The sequence below is a fragment of the Pelophylax lessonae genome, assembly GCF_965119305.1.
Source record: "Pelophylax lessonae genome assembly, chromosome: 5".
NCBI classification, from domain to species: Eukaryota; Metazoa; Chordata; class Amphibia; order Anura; family Ranidae; genus Pelophylax; species Pelophylax lessonae.
The window spans coordinates 77,548,631-77,568,039 of NC_138772.1; the positions used below are offsets into that span (position 1 = coordinate 77,548,631).

At 41.8% G+C, this 19,409-nt stretch overlaps 1 protein-coding gene across 1 annotated transcript in view; it reads left to right on the forward strand.

Annotated features, from left to right (window-relative positions):
* GPR158 (G protein-coupled receptor 158) overlaps positions 1-19,409 on the forward strand; it is a 379,140-nt gene that overhangs the window by 64,904 nt on the left and 294,827 nt on the right. Inside the window, exon 2 of the mRNA XM_082258122.1 lies at positions 328-433. Coding sequence (XP_082114248.1) covers positions 328-433 — 106 coding nt within the window. The remainder of the gene's footprint in view (positions 1-327; positions 434-19,409) is intronic.

Genomic DNA, 19,409 nt, shown 5'->3' on the forward strand with positions numbered 1-19,409 from the left:
TTAAATAATACCATGTGTGGCAGACCAGAATCTTTTTTTAGGTCTCCTAATGTTAATCAATAATAACCAGTGTAAGTTGGGCCTAAGTAGGAAAACCTCTCCCCTTCCAGTCACTACAGAGTGGGACCCTTGAAGTCTGATTGCAGAGGTCCGACACATCCCCTACTGGGTCAATTTAATCTGAAAGTTAAAGTGGACTTTAACCATTTTATTCAAAGTTGCATCCAGTCAAACAGCTGAATACACAGTTCAAACACATACAATATCTATAACATTATTTATGAAATGCAGACTGGTTCGCTTAAAATTATTATTTTTTTTTTCCAGGGGAGTGCTTAAAGTGGATGTGAACCTGCAAAAAATAGACATTGACCAGTGCTCCAGTGATGGATGGTTTTCTGGAACTCACAGGTGTCAGCATAACAGTTCAAAGGTGAGGAGCAATAATGTCATAAATTGTAATGTATTGCTTCAATATGACATGCAAGCTGACTGTAATCATATGCAATGCTAGTCTGTATTATTTTTATGATGGTCAGATATCTTCCTGAAAAAAATTACGATAGCAACCTACTTAGTCACTGTGAAGCCTAGAGGCAAATTGCCTTAAGGTAGAATTCCCCCCACCATCTCTTGCCTGAAGCCTTTTGTGTTGCTACCATCGATTAGGATTTTCCTAACTGTTCTTGGTTTATACATAATGTAAGCTGCTTAAAGCTGTTCTTCAGGCAAACAGCTAAATAGACAGCTGAAATACATATACATATATACACACATACATACATACATATGCATGAACTGTTTTGAGGATTTGTAAAGGTTTTCTGCCAGTTATGTAGTATGGATACACTTGCCAAGCAACATAGTTAGGCCACTGTCCTGTTTTGTTTGCTCCAGTTAAGCCATACAGGCTGGTTGCCAGCCTGTCCCCATCCTGTGATTGGACAGCAGAGGAGAAGCAGGCCACTGATGCGGTCACAATGCTTCTTTCTCCAGTAAAAATGGTCAAATGCTTCATGACAGCACTCTGTGCTGCCCTTCTCACTCTGTCTAAGTGCTAAGTATTACAGAAGACCAATATCAAGGCAGATTCTGGTGTTTATGTGAGCTCTGTGTAAAAGTGTGTTAAATGATTTAAAAAAAAAAAAAAAACTGGAATAAAGATAGCTAGATTAAAGTGGCATTATTCTCAACTTGTACACTTTGCTCTACAGGTAAGCTTATAATAAGTCCTACCTGTAGGTACTTTGGAAAGCGCCTATACTTGGCAACCTTGCTTCCTCTGAAAACATGTTACCGCCCACCGCCTGACGTCACTTATGGTCCTGTGCGTTCCAGCGTGGTCCCGGAAGCTTAGTGTCCATCTTGCTTCCTCCAAAACGCATTACCACCCACAGCCTGACGTCACTTTTGGCCCCATACATTCCAGCATGGTCCCGAAAGCCTGACGGCCATCTTGCTTCCTCACTTCCCCTCAGTAGTTACAAATGCTAGCCAGCTTTTCTACCCCTAGAGGACCGTACGAGGACTACCATGCTGACATGCCCGTTTTTAATAGGAATCTTGTAAGTGTTTTTAACCATTTGATCTTAATAAATCTGTGAAATGCTGCACTTAGAAGCACCTTCTGTTTTCTTCCTGGCATCAACTACCTGGAGGCTGTTTAAAGAAAGAAAAAATACTGATTTAAAGGGTTTCTTTCTTTGGTGCAGTTACACTTTTTTTGTAGCTTGCCATATACAGAGGGTATAGAAAAGAATCACCCCCCTTGTACATAATCACATTTTGTTGCTTTGATGCCTGAAATGAAAACAGACACAGTTTTTGTGTTATCCAGCTGTATTTACTAGTGCAACTTATAACATACAAGTGAAAGATTTACCACCAACAATTAAAAAACAGAATCACTGAGTTAGGAAAAGGATAGAGTTAAAAAAAAGACCCCCCCCCCCCAATATGTCAGTATTTTGTTGAACCACCTTTTGGTTTGATTACAGCTTTTAGACTGTTTGGATATGTATCTATTAACTTTGCACATCTAGACTTTGCAATATTTTCCCACTCATCTTTGCAGAACTGCTCAAGTTAATTTACATTTAATGGTGGCCATTTGGGGACAGCAGTCTTCAAGTCATTCTACAGATTTTCAATGTGGTTTAAGCTCTGACTAGGCCATGCAAGGACATTGACAACTTTCTGGAAGAGGGCAGCAGATTTTCCTTATGCATTTGATGGTATTTTGCCCGATCCACTTTTCTTCTATCCTGACAAGTGCTCCAGTGCCTGCTGCGGAGGAACACCCCCATATCAGGATATTACCACCTCCATGCTTTACTGTAGGATTGATGTTATTTGAATGGTGAACTGTATTGGATTTCCACCAGACATAAAATTTGGTGTTGAGGCAAAATAATTAAATTCTAGTCTCATCTGACCACCTTAAACACACCTTGAAGATTCTGAGGCCACATGGAAAAAGGTGCTATGTTCAGATGAGACTGACTGACTACACCCCTCCTTCATCAAAAACTTAATTACGTATGCCCATTTACAAAGAAATGAAGGGTCTATAACTGTTATCACAGGTGTATTTTAAATGATAGAGACAGAATATCAACCAAAAATCCAGAAAAAACACATGATACAAATGTTATAAATTGAGTTGCAGTTCAGTGATTAAAATAAGTATTTGATCCCCTAACAACCAACAATAATTCTGGCTCCCACAGACTGGCTAAAGGCTCATGTGGTATATTAATTAGTCCTGTCAATTTAAGAAGGGGCTCCTAACGGCAACTAAGTGTATAAAAGACACCTGTCCACAAAATCTCTTTCTTCTATTCAAACCTCACCCTCATGGGCAAGACCAAAAAGCTGTCAAAGGATGTCAGGGACAGGATTGTAGACCTGCACAAAGGCATGAATGGGCTACAAGACCATCAGCAAACATTTTGGTGAGAAGGAGACAACTGCTAGATTGACTTTTTGCAAATGGAATAAATACAAATTAACCATCAATCTCCCTGGAGCTCCATGCAAGATTTTGGCTCGTGGGGTAAGAATAATTATGAGAAAAGTGAGGGATCAGCCCAGAACACGGGATGAGCTTGTGAATGATCTCAAGGCAGTTGAGACCACAATCACCAAACAAACCATTGGTAATACAATACCATGGATTGAAATCCTGCAGCGCACACAAGGTCCCCCTCCTCAAGAGGGCACATGTACAGGCCTCTCTGAAGTTCACCAATAAACATCTAAATGATTCAGAGAAGGATGAGGAGAAAGTGCTGTGGTTAGATGAGTCCAAAATTGAGCTCTTTGGCATTACCTCAACTCGCCGTGTTTGGAGAAAGAAAAATCCTGACTATGAATCTAAGAACACTGTCCCTACGGTCAAGCACAGTGGTGGTAACATGCTTTGGGGCTGTGTCTCTGCTAAAGGTACATGCCAACTTTGCCGCATTGAGGGGCCAATAGAGGGCCATGTATTGTAAAATCTTGGATGAGAACCTTCTTCCCTCAGCCAGAACACTGAAGATGGGTTGTGGAAGGGTCTTCCAGCATGACAATGACCCAAAACATACTGCAAAGGCAACAAAGGAGTGGTTCAAGAAGAAACACATTAAGGTCATAGAGTGGCTTAGCCAGTCCCCAGAACTTAATCCTATAGAAAATTTATGGAGAGAGCTTGAAACTTTGAGTTGCCAAGTGAAAGTCAAGAAAAAAGGATTTAGAGAAAATCTGTAGAGAAGCGTGGAGCAAATTCCCTCCTGAGATATGTGCAAACCTGGTAACCAGCTACAAGGAACGTCTTACCTCTGTTCTTGCCAACAAGGGTTTCTCCACCAAGTACTTATTCATGTTTTGCTAGGGGATCAAATACTCCCCTTAAAATGATGGTCAAGTGAAACGCCCTTACATTGGTAAACAATCGAAATGCCCCTTTGGTTTTTATTGGAGAAATTTACAGTGGTGGTCTGTCCAAAATGGCACTGGTGGTGGATATGCGCACAGTATAACTTGCTGCCAGTCATGTCTGTGGATACCATATTGTTGATGGCAAGAGTAGAGGTTTGTTCTCTACAAATTGGTGTGGGCAGTAAATCTGTGACAGGGTCTGCAGATAGCTTTGTCCAAAGCAGATGTCATATAGCTGAGAAAATTAATTCTGGTTTGTCATCACCAAAATGACTCAGTATGGCATGTTGTACTCAGGTGCCATTTTGTTGAAGGCAGTGACAGAAATATGAAGGCACTTTCGGCTTACTAAAAATTGCTTTCGTGTTGGTCATGCACAGTAATGCTTGGTGACAAATTTTCACAGTTGCTAGTTTTCTTTGAAGTGCTGTCTGCTGTCATGTTGGTAAAGACACAATATACAGTGTTGTACAATATACAAATATTGGAATTTTCATGAGTTCTGAAGCCACGGGTAGTAAGAATGGGAATGTCGGGGCCATATTTCCTTTACTGGATCCAGTAGGCACACAACCTTTGGCACACAAAGTAGCACTCCTCTGCTAGGATCACTTTGGCACAGAACATTTTCTAGCTTTCTGCCTGCCGATAATATCATTTGATTTATTTAATTTATATATGGGATGACTGCTGATAATAAAATGAAACTGTGTGTGGCCAATAACTCTGCAGGGAACTCTTTGTCACTGCAGCATATAGGCACAAGCCTAGAACCTCTAATGTTAATTCCGGCCCTGAGAGAGTTGGGGGGAGTTTGCGCAGTGGTGGGGCAAACACTTTCCCGCACGTCCTGGTTTCAACTTTGATACATCTATGGAAAAGCTGTTCGTTTGAACAAGGTCTAATAAAAAATCATAATGTTTGTTATGCCATGCCTGTCCAATTATTTAATTTTGCTCCAGTGTATATTTATTACCTTGAACTCAATGTGATGTTTGTGAGCCTGGTGCTTTATTTTCCTCAGTGGAAGCCATCTAATTGCATTTTCCTCTTCATGCACAATATATGTTACTGTCGTTTCTTGTTTTTTGAGACTAATTAAACCCAGCATGGTTTAGGATTCCCGTAGTGTCTTTAAGCTACAGAAACCAACAGAACAAGCTGACAAGTCCAACTTTCTTATTAGAAGCCTTTGAATTTACAAGCTGCAGCTGATTATATTTTAGTATTAAAGGCTCAGTCCACTCAAAAACCTACATTGGAATTCTTGATAGATACTCGCTATGCAACCACCAATTAGCTTCTTTTATCTCCCAAGGACCAGTGGCAAGATCACCACACCGAAGTTTCCAGCTCTAAACCATTTGCCAGTAATAATGTAGCAGGAGTGAAGAGGCCAAGAGACTGACAGAGATACCCTCAAAATGGCCATGGAAGATGTGCCAAGCTGGGAACTCTTTTTGTTTGTATTTTCATCTTATAAAGCAGACTAAAGTAACATTGAAGTCTAATTTTTAATAATAATACTTACATGTATTATCTTTTTTTTAATACATTTCTTCCTCTAAGTTAATTTTTCAAAGTGCCCCCTGGCCATGCTGATACACTTACCATTCTTTGACTGCTCACTGTACCCCCAGGACCTATAGAGTCCTGTATGGGTCCCCTGTACATGCACGTTCCTGTCCTGTACTACAGCTCTTCTTGCAGCCGCTTTGGCAGCGTGAGAAGGGCACCATTGCTAGTTGCCCATGCTATTGTAGCCCTAGAGGTCCTCAGGCTGAAAACATAGACTGTTGTCAAAGTGTGCCTAACAAATCCCAAAGCCCTGCAGCTAAGAGGAATGTGAACAGCTACTTGGCTCTGGTTTGTATACTGTTATAATTACTTAAAGAGGAGCTTCAGGCAGGTTTTCTAAAAATCAAAAGTCAGCAACTACAAATACTGTAGCTGCTAATTTTTAATAAACAAACACTCACCTGTCAAGGAATCCAGCGCCGTTCTCACGGGGGCCAGTTCTTCAACAATCTTCGAGTACCTGGCATCGGCAAGTTAACTGTGGGAAGCGGCTGTGACTCCTTGCGACTTCACAGCCAGAAAATGTTGTGACACTTAGGCTCCGTTCACATATTGGCGTCTCAGATCATGATCCCAAATCCTTGCAAATCTCAGGACGCCCCCGTGAGATTCCCGTGACTTGCAGTAGCACCCCAAAGGCGGCGCGATTTTGCAGCGATTGTTGCCGGACAAATCGCGGGACTCCTCTTGCCCCAAAAGAAGTTATTGTACTTTTTTTGGGCGACAGGCGTCCCATGAATCTGTTTGCATGATATTACAGCAATTCGTCGGGCGACAATCGTGGCAAAGTTGCGCCGCATTTGGGGCCCTGCGATTTGCAATGATTCGAGTTCGCAGACAGAATTCAAGACTGCATTATGTATATTTAGGGAAAAAAGAAAGCAGCTGGATTTCGGACTGTACAGGTCAGACAAGGAGCTAAATATTTTATTAAAATATACAGTTTATTAGGTAACAATAGTTAAAAGGTGATACAACATGTATGTTGCTATATGAATAAAACAGAACAGTGCTGGTAAAGTTCATTGTATACAATTATACACTGAAAATTGATACAGTAGATCTTCATATGCTGACAAGTTTCCCCAAATTTGCTTCATCAAGGCTCATGAAAGAATTATAGCACTCACCTAAGCACAAAGCAAAACTAGCACCAAAGAACTCCCTGGGAGGGTGCTTAAGCATAAAAAACACCTACCAGGGAACTGGCTACCTCAAGGGATGATTGGGATCTGCATACAGTATCTGTATGAAAGGGCCTTATCAAAGAATCACTAGATTCAATATCCAGGAGCAAGTATAGGGGTTCTGTATGTTAGATCCTAATTAGGTCTGTTATTTATTTGCATACACTCCCCTACGAGTGGTAGTCATTGAAAATAGCTGAGCTATAGTTGTGAATTTGGTAGTTTATCATACTTCCAAGGCCCATAGGATCTTTACAGTTCCCAGGAGGTGCATATATTATCCACATTAAATGTCCATGGAGGTAAACAGTCAAACATCTAGTGTGTTTGTGTGGATGTAATATCCTCACATCCTGCTATGCCGATTTCCCGTGGTTGGGGCTTCCCACTGCACATACGCAAGCCACAATGCGCCCTATGCCGTGTGCCAAAAGGTCGCGGGCTGGCAGGGGAAGCCGAAGTGGGAGCGGGTACCTACCAAAACTAGGCACCCTGTCCTCCCCAAAAAACGTTTGAAATATGGCAGAGGAGGGGGAGGAGGAGGAGGAAGAGTGGAATTTCCCCTTTTGGGTGATGTTCAGCTTTAAGAGTTGGGAAAAACTTCCTGCAATTTACTAAGAGTGTCATAGATACTCTTTAGAAATCTGTCTTGCACTTGCACACAGCAGAATTTGTGACAAGTTCATATATGTGTTGGTAAGGTGTATGAATCTGTCGCAGCTGTGACAAAACTGTCACAAGCATCTCTCCTGCAAAATGGTGGAGTTTTACAGGCAGAGAAACATTTTGGAAAAGTTGGGAGAGTAGAGTATCAAATATCAGAGGAACTTAAAGATTTAGTTCACCTTTAAAAAGAAAATAATAAAATGCAAGCTCTCCACTGATTGACAAGGCTTGTGTCCAAGGCAGTGGCAGCTGGTGCTCCATCGGATGGGGGGGTGTCAGACAGACCTGATCACAACACCCCCCCCATCGCTCCAGCTCGCCACCCCACAATAACCCCTCCCCCACATCACGACAAATGCAGAACTGTTCAATAATGGCAAACAAGAGAATCCAGCAGCAGTGGATTACTTACCTTCCAGGTGTGTGTCCTTCAGTTCTTGCTTCTCCTCTGCCTCCCCTGCTTCTAGACTAGAGTTGCACAAACGCTGTGTGCCATGTAAGAGAAGAGGGATCTGCTTGCTGTGGCAGAGGCTTCCTCCCTCTGTCTCCTCTGTGTCTGGCCAATCGGGTCTTTGAACTCTTGACCAATAGGGTCTCAGGACCTGCTTCCTGATTGGCCGGGGGGAGAAACAGGAAGACATTAGCGAATATTAATATGCCAATGTCACACAACTGAGTGGGCTCAGGACTCTGCGTCCTGAGCCCACCCTATTTTGAAGCCAATTAGAGCCTCAGGCTCTAATCATGTGCTTTAAAAAAAAAAAAAAAACATTGAAATCCATGCGTCTGGCGCCCTGCATGTAGATTAGGGGCTGGGTGCATGGATTAGGGGGGCTGCCCCCCATATGGACTGGCCACCACTGGTCCAAGAGTTACTACTTTGCTCCTCAATAGATACAGTGAAGAAGTGAATGTACACACCCTAAGACAGGAAGTGTGTTATTGGCCGATAACCAGATGAAAATAATGGAATAAATACATTTATGTGCAGCCGCCACATCCAATAATTGGTAACCCACAATATATAACATTTTTTATTCTTGTGTTTAGTTACACTTTAGGCCAATCCCTCCTGGCGCTAATCTTGCCTCCACCATTCAACAGTCAAATGAGAGAACGTCAGGGGACAGCAGTGGCTTTGGCATTTCAGTTTAATGGCAGGGGACAGATGGCAGAAGGAAGAGGCAGTGCTTAATATTGACTTGGACTTAAGTCAAGGCCCCATGTGCACCCTGGGCTTAGGTCCAAGGTAGATCCACAGAGGCAAATAGATTGATCTGAGGACTGACGCAGGTGCTTGCAGGGACCACAAGATCTTTGCAGTTCAGCACCATTGTTACCTTGGACACATTTTATGCCAATTTATATTTAATTTATAGATTTACAAAATTTACATAATTTGTTAGAGATGTAATCATCCAGCTCTATTTAGGGTAAATAACAGGAATAGCGATAATTCTTGCTTGATTCCTATTTAGTAGTGTTATGGGCTGTAGTATAATCTGGCAGGCTTGTGAATTTATTAATTAGCTAAAACCATTTAAAACCAGCCATTAGTCACCTTTCATAACCAGACAAATATCAATAGCTTGACTACGTGGTCATATTTTAGCAAGGTTGTGGAATCATTTTACCTGGGACGGGTTGCCATGGGAACAGGCCTCTCATGCTATAGAAAAACATCATCTTCTGAAGATTGCACTGCTCATTCAGCAAAATAAGGTCAGCATCAATTTAAGAATTAAGCTTGACTGAATGAATCATATGATTTAGGAAACATCAGTGAAACATAAATAGCAGTTATCTATAATTTCCCCTCTTGACATTTTATGTATTTCCAAAGCTTTCTTGCATTTCATCTGAATGTATCATTAGGATTAAATGGTTTGTCAATTAATTCTGCTTTCAAGATAAATGACAATGTCATATAAATATGTACATAAAACTAGACTTGAATGAATTTTAATTAGCAAAAAATAGAGTTAAAACCCATTCCAGTTGCTAAAAATGTAATAAATAACTTAGAATGGCTATGAGTTTTTTCCTTGTAATGTGTATTTGTGCTAGTTTTAGGTTTCATTTGTGAATTTTAGGAGTTTTATGGGTTCTGGAATGTCTGCACGAGCTGTGAGTTTCACTGACTGTTGGGCAGCAGCTAGAAGGACATTGATTATATGGTCAGGCATCTGGTCTGACTGATGCCGTGTTGATAATATAGACTGCTTTAGAGGGGTCAGGAAGGATTTTTTTTATTTTCTATCCAGGGGAATTTATTTGACTTTCTCTGGATCAAAATGCAAGAACTTGTGAGAGGCTGAGCTCATAAAAAGCTGATGTTTCTGATCTCTCCTTTTGAGCATGTTTGCTTTTGGCTTCTTTTTCTGTCTGACTTCTTTAGCTATTGAGCAAGCGGAGGAAAGGAATTCAAACAATTACTGACACTCATCTAGTTCCAGGTTTGTGGCTCAAAAGTGTTGAATATATTAAAGGACAACTTTTTGAACACCCTGCCGCCAGTAGTGACTCTGCAGCTCAGCTCCCCCTGCTCCCGTCCTATTAGTGAATCAGCTGCCCAGCTCCCCCTGCTCCCCTTCTGTTAGTGAATCAGCTTAGCTCTCCCTGTTCCCTCTGCTCAGCTTTCGCTGCTTCCTCTCCCATTAGTGAATCAGCAGCTCAGCCCTCTGTTCCCTCTCCTATTAATGACACTGCAGTTACCACTGTCATTCGTGGTGCAGCAGCTCAGCTTCCCCCTGCTTCTTCTCCCATTAGTAAATTAGCAGCTCAGGTCCCTCTGCTCCCCTCCTATTAGTGAATCAGCCGCTAAGTTTCCCCTGCTACTTTCCTTTAAGTAAATCAACAGCTCAGCTCCCCCTGTTCCCTCTCCAATTATGACACAGCAGCTCAACTTCCCCTGCTCCCTCTCCCTTTAGTAAATCAGCAGCTCATCCGCCTCTGTTCCCTCCCCCATTAGTGACACAGCAGCTCCCCCTGTCATTAGTGACTCAGCAGCTCAGCTTCCCATGCTTCTTATCTCATTAGTTAATATGCAGCTCAGCTCCCTCTGCTTTCCCTCTCATTAGTGAATCAGCAGTTCAGCTCCCTCTGCTTCCCCTCTCATTAGTGAAGCAGCAGCTCAGCGCCCTTTGCTGCCCCTCCCATTCGAGAATCAGCAGCTCAGCTCTCCCTGTTCCCCCTTTCTGTTACTTAATAGGCAGCTCAACTCTTCCTGTTCCCCCTCCCATTAGTAACAAAGCATCTGATCTTCCCCTGCTCCCTCCCCCGTTAGTGAATCAGAAGCTCTGCTCCAACTGCTCCCCCTCCCATAAGTGACTTAGAGGCTCAGCTCTCCCTGTTCCTCCTCATGTTATTGACACAGCAGCTCAGCTCTCCTTACTCCCCTTACCAAAAATGAATTAGCAGCTCAGCTCCCTCTGCTCCCCCACCCATTAGTGACTCTGGAACTCATCTCACCCAGATCTCCCTCCAAGCACTAACTCCAGCAGCCTGGAAGTAACAGGCTCAGTGCACAGTCCCACTGCAGGGGGCCTGTCCAAGTCTATGGCTAGCTTTGGCTGAACAGGGCTGCAAAAAGTACAGAGTGATACAGGCTTTGAGAGCCCTATGCATTCAGAGATGAAGGTCCAGAATGCAGGTTCTTCAAAACACTGGGTAGGATGAACTGTAGCTTGGTGGTCCCAAGTACATGAAACCCAAGAGAACAACTTGTGCAACTTTGATGCTTTGAATTTTTAAGGAATGAATTGCTCTGGTGTGACTATGGCACACTCACAGTGAATGTTATTTTAGATCTGAACTGCATTATGTGTTTTAAAGCAGTTAAGACTTTAATAAGATGGAAGTTCTTTCTAAAATAATCATCTTGCAATATATGGAAAAACATACATAATTGCCTCATGATTGAGTTTTAACTTAAGAACTTTCAGCTTATTAAAATCTGAAGAGCCTTATTATTTTTAAAGCCTTTTATATATTGTATATATCAGTCAGTTAAGATTTTAATAAGCTTGGATTTTGATTAAAAAAAGAAAACTCATAATATTGTGTGTTACAGTGAAAAGTGAAAGTGTCTGATAATGTCAACTTTCGTTAGCTGAATTACTAGATTTCCATGAAACTGACATTTTCTGTAACACATTACCATATCTTGCATTAGAATTTATGTTTTAGGCCTTTTTTAGCATGTGTATGCATACTAAAGGGTCGTACAGGCAACATGTTACAGAGTGTCAGCATTACTTTTTTGTTTATCTTGCATTAGACAATCATATAGAAGTAATCACTTTTAGACTCGATTCACACTAGCGCGACTTGTCAGGCCACTTGTCAGCCTGACAAGTCGCGCTCCCTCACGGTCCATTGACTGCTACAGGACCCGTTCTAATAGGAGCGACACAAGTCGCTCCGACTTAGAAAAAAGGGTCCTGTACTACTTCGGGGCGACCTCGGAGCGACTTGCATAGACTTCCATTATGTGAAGTCCATGCAAGTCGCTCCGAAGTCATGGTGCATGGAAATGCACAAGTCGCCCCCGAAGTAGTACAGAGTCGTGCCGCCCCAGTGTGAACCGACTCTTATATGTTAAAGCTACAGTGTAAAGATAAGGCGTAGAACGGTGGTTGTCAACTTATGAGCTAAAGGGGGCCTCGAATGCGGTCCCAGGCATCACCCAAGGGCTGCACATAATGTGCAATATCTGTAATGCTTGAGAGGATTGTGGGAAAGTGCAGATCTAATAGGGGAAATGAGGATCTGAGATGGTTTTTTGGCTAGAGAAGACAATATGAAACTGGGAACATATACACATACATACATGAGGCTAGTAAAGATCACTGCTATTACCCTAATCAATGTACTGACTACAACAGGTTGGGCACCAAGGGTGTAGAACCTCCCTCACCCAACCCGTTAACTATGTGTGTCCCACGCTCACTTGTGCTCTCTGGGTGCCCAGGACATCAATCTGCCAACAGGATGGCAAGTGAAGGGGAGATGAGAAACATCCATTACTTGATCTGCTCTAAAATCAAAGAACCTGAAAGGGCTCAACTCTGAGCACTTCCAGGTTCCAAGCTATCAGGAAAAGCCCCCTAGTAATATCAATAAAGTTAAAGTGTTACTAAACACAGGACTCTGCATTCACTATATCTGGTATCCCACAGTACACAGAACATGGACATGCTATTATTTTAGTAAAGATAAACAGCTAAATACCTTTTTTCATCAGCAGTTAGAGCAGTCTTGTGACTTTGATCAGTGCCTGGTTAAAACTTGTAGGAGGAGTTTTCATTCTCGCACAATTGTCCTATCAGGATGCAGGACCTCTGACCCTCTGTCTAGGCAGCACTGATAGGCCCTTTGCTGATCACATGCACTCCTCCCAAGAAACAAAAAACTATCTAGCAATACACACACCAAACTGAGCATGTGCAGCCTGTCCCCTGGCTCTGTACATATCAGGATTTATATTGGAGTCAGTGGAAGAAGGGGATAATCAGAGAAGACAGAATCAAACATCTTTTTTTTACACAATGCAGAGGATTAACCCCTTAGGTTCCACAGTGAGTATAAAAAGCATGCTTTAGTTCAAATACACACTGATTTTACCGCTGTGGGTTTGGTAAAACTTTAACTAAAATTAAAAAATAAAAAGTGTTTGAAACTTAAAATTTGTTAAAATAAAAAAAGTTTAAGTGTAATTAAAGGGGTTAAATGTACCTTTCCAAGGGTCCCTCACCGGCACTGACATCTTCTTCTCTGTGCCATCTTCATTGGCCGGCATGGGATGATGTCACTCCCGCTCATGTGCTGAAGAATGTAATTCTGGCAGTCAGAGCATGCGCAGCTCCGTTTACAGTGAGACAGTGAGCAGGCAGGTAGGGCCATTTTATTGCAGAAGAAACATTGCATGTCTCCTTGGCAATAAAAGCCTGCCTGCTGGCCATTTGGCACTTTAAAACCATCCTGACTCTGAGCGCATGCATATATTAATGCAAACGTAAGTGTACTGCACACATTAATACACAAACAGTGATTGCACAACACATACAGGTGTCACCACACATGCTGTACTAATAGGAATCGTTTTAGTTCATTATTTATGGCTAAATCGATGACCTTTAAGGCTGCATTCACACTTGAGCGTAGCGTTTTACTGCGTTTTTTACCGCAATTTTTTCTGAGATTTTTACCACGATTTTACCGTAATTTTCAGGTATTTTTTTTTCAGGCGTTTTTGGAGGCAGGCATTGACATCTATCAAAAAACGCTGGTAATCAACCCAAAAAGAAGCTCATGTACTTTTTTCAGCTACAGGTGTTTTGCAAAACGCTCAGATGTGAACAGGGGCCATTTAAATGAATGGGGTTTTACTTGTTGGGCGTTTTGGAACTTTTTTTTTAGCGTTTTTGGAGCTGAAAAACACTCAAAAACGCCCAAGTGTGAATGGAGCCTAAAGGTTTTTGAAGCATCTAAAATTGTGGCGATCATTGCCAATTCATAGCCGCACTCAATTTTATTATTTACATATAAGGTAGCTATTTACTCAACTCAGTCATGTTTTATTTCGATTTTACAAAATATTGTAATAATGAGGCTAATAATTACAAGCCTAATTATTTAGTAAAAATCAGACAGCGTAAAAAAAAATAAAAATAAAGCAACTGTACAAAAATACTGAATACACACAAAAATAGAAAATATACAAATACAAAGAATATTAAAATACATTAAAAAAAAAAACTCAAATTGCTCCCTGAAAAGCACACACACACACCTAATTTATTTATATATATATATATATATATATATATATATATATATATATATATATATATATAAAAAAAAAGAAGTATATATATATTTTTTTCCCCAAGCAAATTTTGCCTTAGCAACTTAGGCAGGCCATAGACGATTCGAATTACGTACGATTTATCGTTAGATAAACGAAAGCGGCACTCGTGCACATCATCGAGTGTACCATCAATGTGAGCTAAAAATCGTACGACAAAACACTATTTTTTGTGCCTTTTAACCACATCTCTACCGGACACACTCCCTACTGTTCTGTGTTTTGTTAGGCGAAATCATACAACTCCCCCACTAATGATACCAAATTCGGCCGATTTTCGCAAAAAAACCCAACATGTTGGATATGTGAATTTTTGCTGTCGTACGAAAATCGAACGTTTTACATACCACACTAACGATACGAAAATCGTTCGATAACACTGCCATTTACGATTTTCGAACGAAATTCGAATCGTCTATGGCCTGTTAGTGAGCAAAGTTGGGAGCTTTCATTTTGGCTAAATTTTACTGAATTTGCTTTGCTCATCTCTAGTCTTCCTGTAGTAGTAGTACACAATGTTGAAGTTTGTATTTTCTTTTTTTCACTTTAATGTTATTATTTTTTTTATCCTTCATAAATACTATAGGGGCTAGCCTTATGCCACTTGAGGCCAAAAACATACAGCAATAAAATTCACATGAAAAGGTTTTGACCCCACATTACTTTATAGGCAGTGCATTTTTGGTGACGTCCCTGGACTAGCCCTTTAATTTATGCTTGCAGTACACAATGGACACGATTCAAGACAAATTGTAGTACAATATGCATCAGTCTTGTCAGACGTTGCCTAGATGTACCGGCTTTTTTCTCTCTAAATTAGTTTCCAAGGTCTCGTCTATACATGAGAGTTGGTTACTCTATACTCAGCAGCAGAATCCCATTCCAGATGGAAGGTGGAAAATATGACAGGAGCCCATTGGGGATATAAGGTTGGTCCATACAGAATCTTTCATTTGTGTTCCTTCCTCTGAGAAATGAAAATATCACACACCATTAAAATTACAGTTAGGGCAGATAATAGATCATGCTGCAGCCAGATTCCCCCAAGACATGCACAATGTAAATGGAGATCGCTGCCTCTTGCAAGGTCACTGTCATACATTAATGCCACAGTGAGGGGGGGGGGGATGTGTGTAATGGTGTAATGGTGCTATATGGCATTATGTATTGTAAGTATAAATGTTATACTTAAGAATGTTAGAGAAAATTATTCGATGAAAAAGAAAAAAGAAGCTTTCTGTAGAAAGTGGCACTTAAAAACAAATTTAAAAAAACGTACTGTTTACATAATATGGAGATTAGTTTAACTCATCTAGTTTTAAAAATCTGGCATATTTATTACCTAGATTTTACCATACAGATATAATCGATATGACTGATTGAGCGCTCTTTTCTCATAGCTCTCATCTTCAGACCTTCCATTTGTTAAAGCGGAAGCTACACCCAAAGGGGGAAGTCCTGCTTGTTTGCACCCTGCCCCCTTCCACTGCCACATTTGGCACTATTTTGGGGGGGGGGGGATATGAGCCTCAGCGACCTGAGCCGGAAGTTTGGCCCCCCTCCTTCCCCTTCAGTCTTCCGGGAACACATCACAGGTCCCAAGACTGCGGGACCATTTACAAAATGCAGAGCGGCTCACGCATGCCCAGTTGGAAGCTGGTGGTAAAGCCGCAAGGCTTCACTGCCGGTTTACCTTAGTCAAGATGCCGGCACCTGCACTCGAAGCCGATTGAAGAATGAGCTCGGGTGAGGACATCGTTGGATCCCTGGACAGTCAAGTGTCCTTATTTTAAAAGTCAGCAGCTACAGTATTTGTAGCTGCTGACTTTTATTTTTTTTGGGGGGGAGCCTGGAGCCCTAACACAATTTTACTTTAGGCCTGCTGTAAATAATAAAAACAGTATTGCCTGTATAACAACTCCAGGCAAGAAGTATAATCTCGTCTGCCAATTTTACAACTGAGCCCAGGCAAGAATGTCCCCTTCATTTATATTAAGACTACGTTCTTTGTTGGTGGAAAGAACCCTACTCTTTGACAGGCTTCTGATTGGGCTTGTGGGCAGTATCTTAGTATAATATGAGTGTCCATTCCTCTGGGACAAGAGCCTTGCTGCTCCTATTTTGCTTTTGGGCAACTATTTGTATCATCTTAAAAAAAAAAAATTATTTTGGTGATTGTACCATATTGAGTCCCTCAATACACAACATTGAGGAAGGAGAGATCTTTAAGAGCCCATTCACACAGGGTCGACACGACTTGCCGGGGCGACTTCGTCGCGACATGCACGGACTTCATATCATTGAAGTCGAAGCAAGTCGCCTCCAGGTCGCCCCAAAGTAGTACAGGACCCTTTGTCTAAGTCGGAGCGACTTGTGTCGCTCCTATTAGAACGTGTCCTGTGCTAATGAATGGCAGGCGACCCACCGCGACTTGTCAGGCGACCAAGTCGCCTGACAAGTCGCGCTAGTGTGAATGGGGACTTATTCCCCCATGTTCTCTTGTTGTGATTATCATCATTAAAAGATTTTTGACCTTCAGTTCTTTAGTCTAGTGCTCTCATTGGACTTTTTATGCATGGATTTTGAAGCTTTGCCCCTCCCCACTCTATTTTAGGGTTACCTTGTTTATGCTAATAGCAGCCTCACTGGAGCCACTTTGTCTCATATGATTTAGGAGATCACTAATGTAGTAATGAGACCACTAGGTATCATTACTAATATTTGATCACAGCCGAAGAGTGCAACATTTCAGGACTATAGTGCATCCAGAACGTATTCACAGCGCTTCACTTTTTCCCCATTTTGTTATGTTACAGCCCTATTCCAAAATGGATTAAATTCATTATTTTCCTCAAAATTCTACAAAAAAACCCCATAATGACAACATGAAATAATTGTGTTTAAAATCTTTGCAAATTTAATAAAAATAAAAAAATAAGAAATTACATGTACATAAGTATTCACAGCCTTTGCCATGATACTCAAAATTGAGCTCTGGTGCATCCTGTTTCCACTAATCATCCTTCAGATGTATAAACAACTTGATTGGACTCCACCTGTGGTAAATTCAATTGGTTGGACATGATTTGGAAGGGCACACACCTGTCTATATAAAGTCCCACTGTTAACAGTGCATGTCAGAGCAGAAACCAAGCCATGAAGTCCAGGGAATTATCTGTAGACCTCCGAGACAGGATTGTTTTGAGGCACAGGTCTGGGGAAGGGTACAGAAAAATTTCTGCAGCAATGAGTCCCATGAGCAGAGTGACCTCCATCATTTATAAATGAAAGAAGTTTGGAACCGCCAAGACTCTTCCTAGAGCAGGCCGCCCGGCCAAACTGAGCGATCGGGGGAGAAGGACCTTAGTCAGAAAGGTGACCAAGAACCCGATGGTCTATCTAACAGAGCTCCATCATCTGTGGAGAGAGGAGAACCTTCCAGAAGAACGACTATCTCTGCAGCGCTCCACCAGTCAGGCCTGTATAGTAGAGTGGCTAGATGGAAGCCACTCCTCAGTAAAAGGCACATGACACTCCACCTGGAATTTGCCAAAGGGCACCTGAAGGAGTTTCAGACCACAAGAAACAAAATTCTTTGGTCTGATGAAACAAAGATTGAACTCTTTCGCCTGAAAGGCAAGCGTCGTGTCTGGAGGAAACCAGGCACCACTCATTACCTGGCCAATACCATCCTACAGTGAAGCATGGTGGTGGCAGCATCATGCAGTGGGGATGTTTTTCAGCGTCAGGAATTGGGAGACTAGCCCGGATCGAGGGAAAGATGAATGCAGCAACATACAGACATCCTTGATGAAAACCTGCTTCAGAGCACTCTGGACCTCAGACTGGGGCGAAGGTTCATCTTTCAACAGGACAATGACCCTAAACACACAGCCAAGATAACAAAGGAGTGGCCACAGGACAACTCTGTGAATGTTCTTGAGTGGCCCAGCCAGAGCCCAGACTTGAACCCGATTGAACATCTCTGGAGAGATCTGAAAATGGCTGTACACTGACACTCCCCATCCAACCTGATGTAGCTTGAGAGGTCCTGCAAAGAATAATGGGAGAAACTTCCCAAAAATAGGTGTACCAAGCTTGAAGCATTATATTCAAAAAGACTTGAAGCTGTAATTGGTGCCAAAGGTGCTTCAACAAAGTATTGAGCAAAGGCTGTAAATACTTATGTACATGGGCTTTTTTCAGTTTTTATATTTAATAAATGTGCAAAGATTTCAAACAAACTTCTTGCACTTTGTCATTATGGGGTATTGTTTATAGAATTTGAGGAAAAGAATGAATTTATTGTTGGAATAGGGCTGTAACATAACAAAATGTGAAAAAAGTGAAGCGCTGTGAATGCTTTCCGGATGCACTGTACATAGGACCCCTTCCTCAGGTATGTTACATTGCACTCTTCTGCTGTGATGTGATCACTTTGGATATCACATTTAGATGCTACTTGATGATCCATGGTGTGCAGGCAAATATGTACAATGATCTGTGAAGTGTACAGTCCCCAGTTGGCTGTTGCTGCAGGACCCAATATCATTTAGCCTACTCCAGGAATAGTGTGTGCGATGGGAATATTCACATTGGTTTATATGAACTAGTTCTTTCACCATAATTCATTGATGAGTTGCATCCAGTGCCTTAAGCACATTCCCTTAGGTTGATAGCACCTACTGTTTGGCAGGCTTCTCACTGGGAAATATCCCAGCATGAATGGAGTGTCCCTGCCTCTGGGCTCTGAACCAGCAGGACCATACATAGTCCCAAGACAACTGAATTGGGAGAAATAAGTATAACAGGGTAAGTAAAGAAGGAGGGGAATGGCTATTGGCAAGGCCGCTGATAGAAATAATGGGGCCCAGTACAGCCTACCTGACGGGGCCCCCTTCAGTCCCACCCTCAACCCCACACCTGGCCCTGCCCCAGATCCCACCTTGAAACAAAGTGCAGGTTTGTCTTCAAGTGCCATCAGAACCTTATCACACAGGGGTTTTGCTACATGACAGGGTCTCTAAAAGAAATGCAGTGATGACAGAAATATGTAATCAGCCATTGCTCACCATTGCTTTTGAAAATGCAGTTGCTTTACAGGCTTGCTGATGCATTCGCTGCAATACATTCTGATTTAAAAACCTACAGCAAAACTAATTAAAGTGGGTGTTATATTACAACCAAGG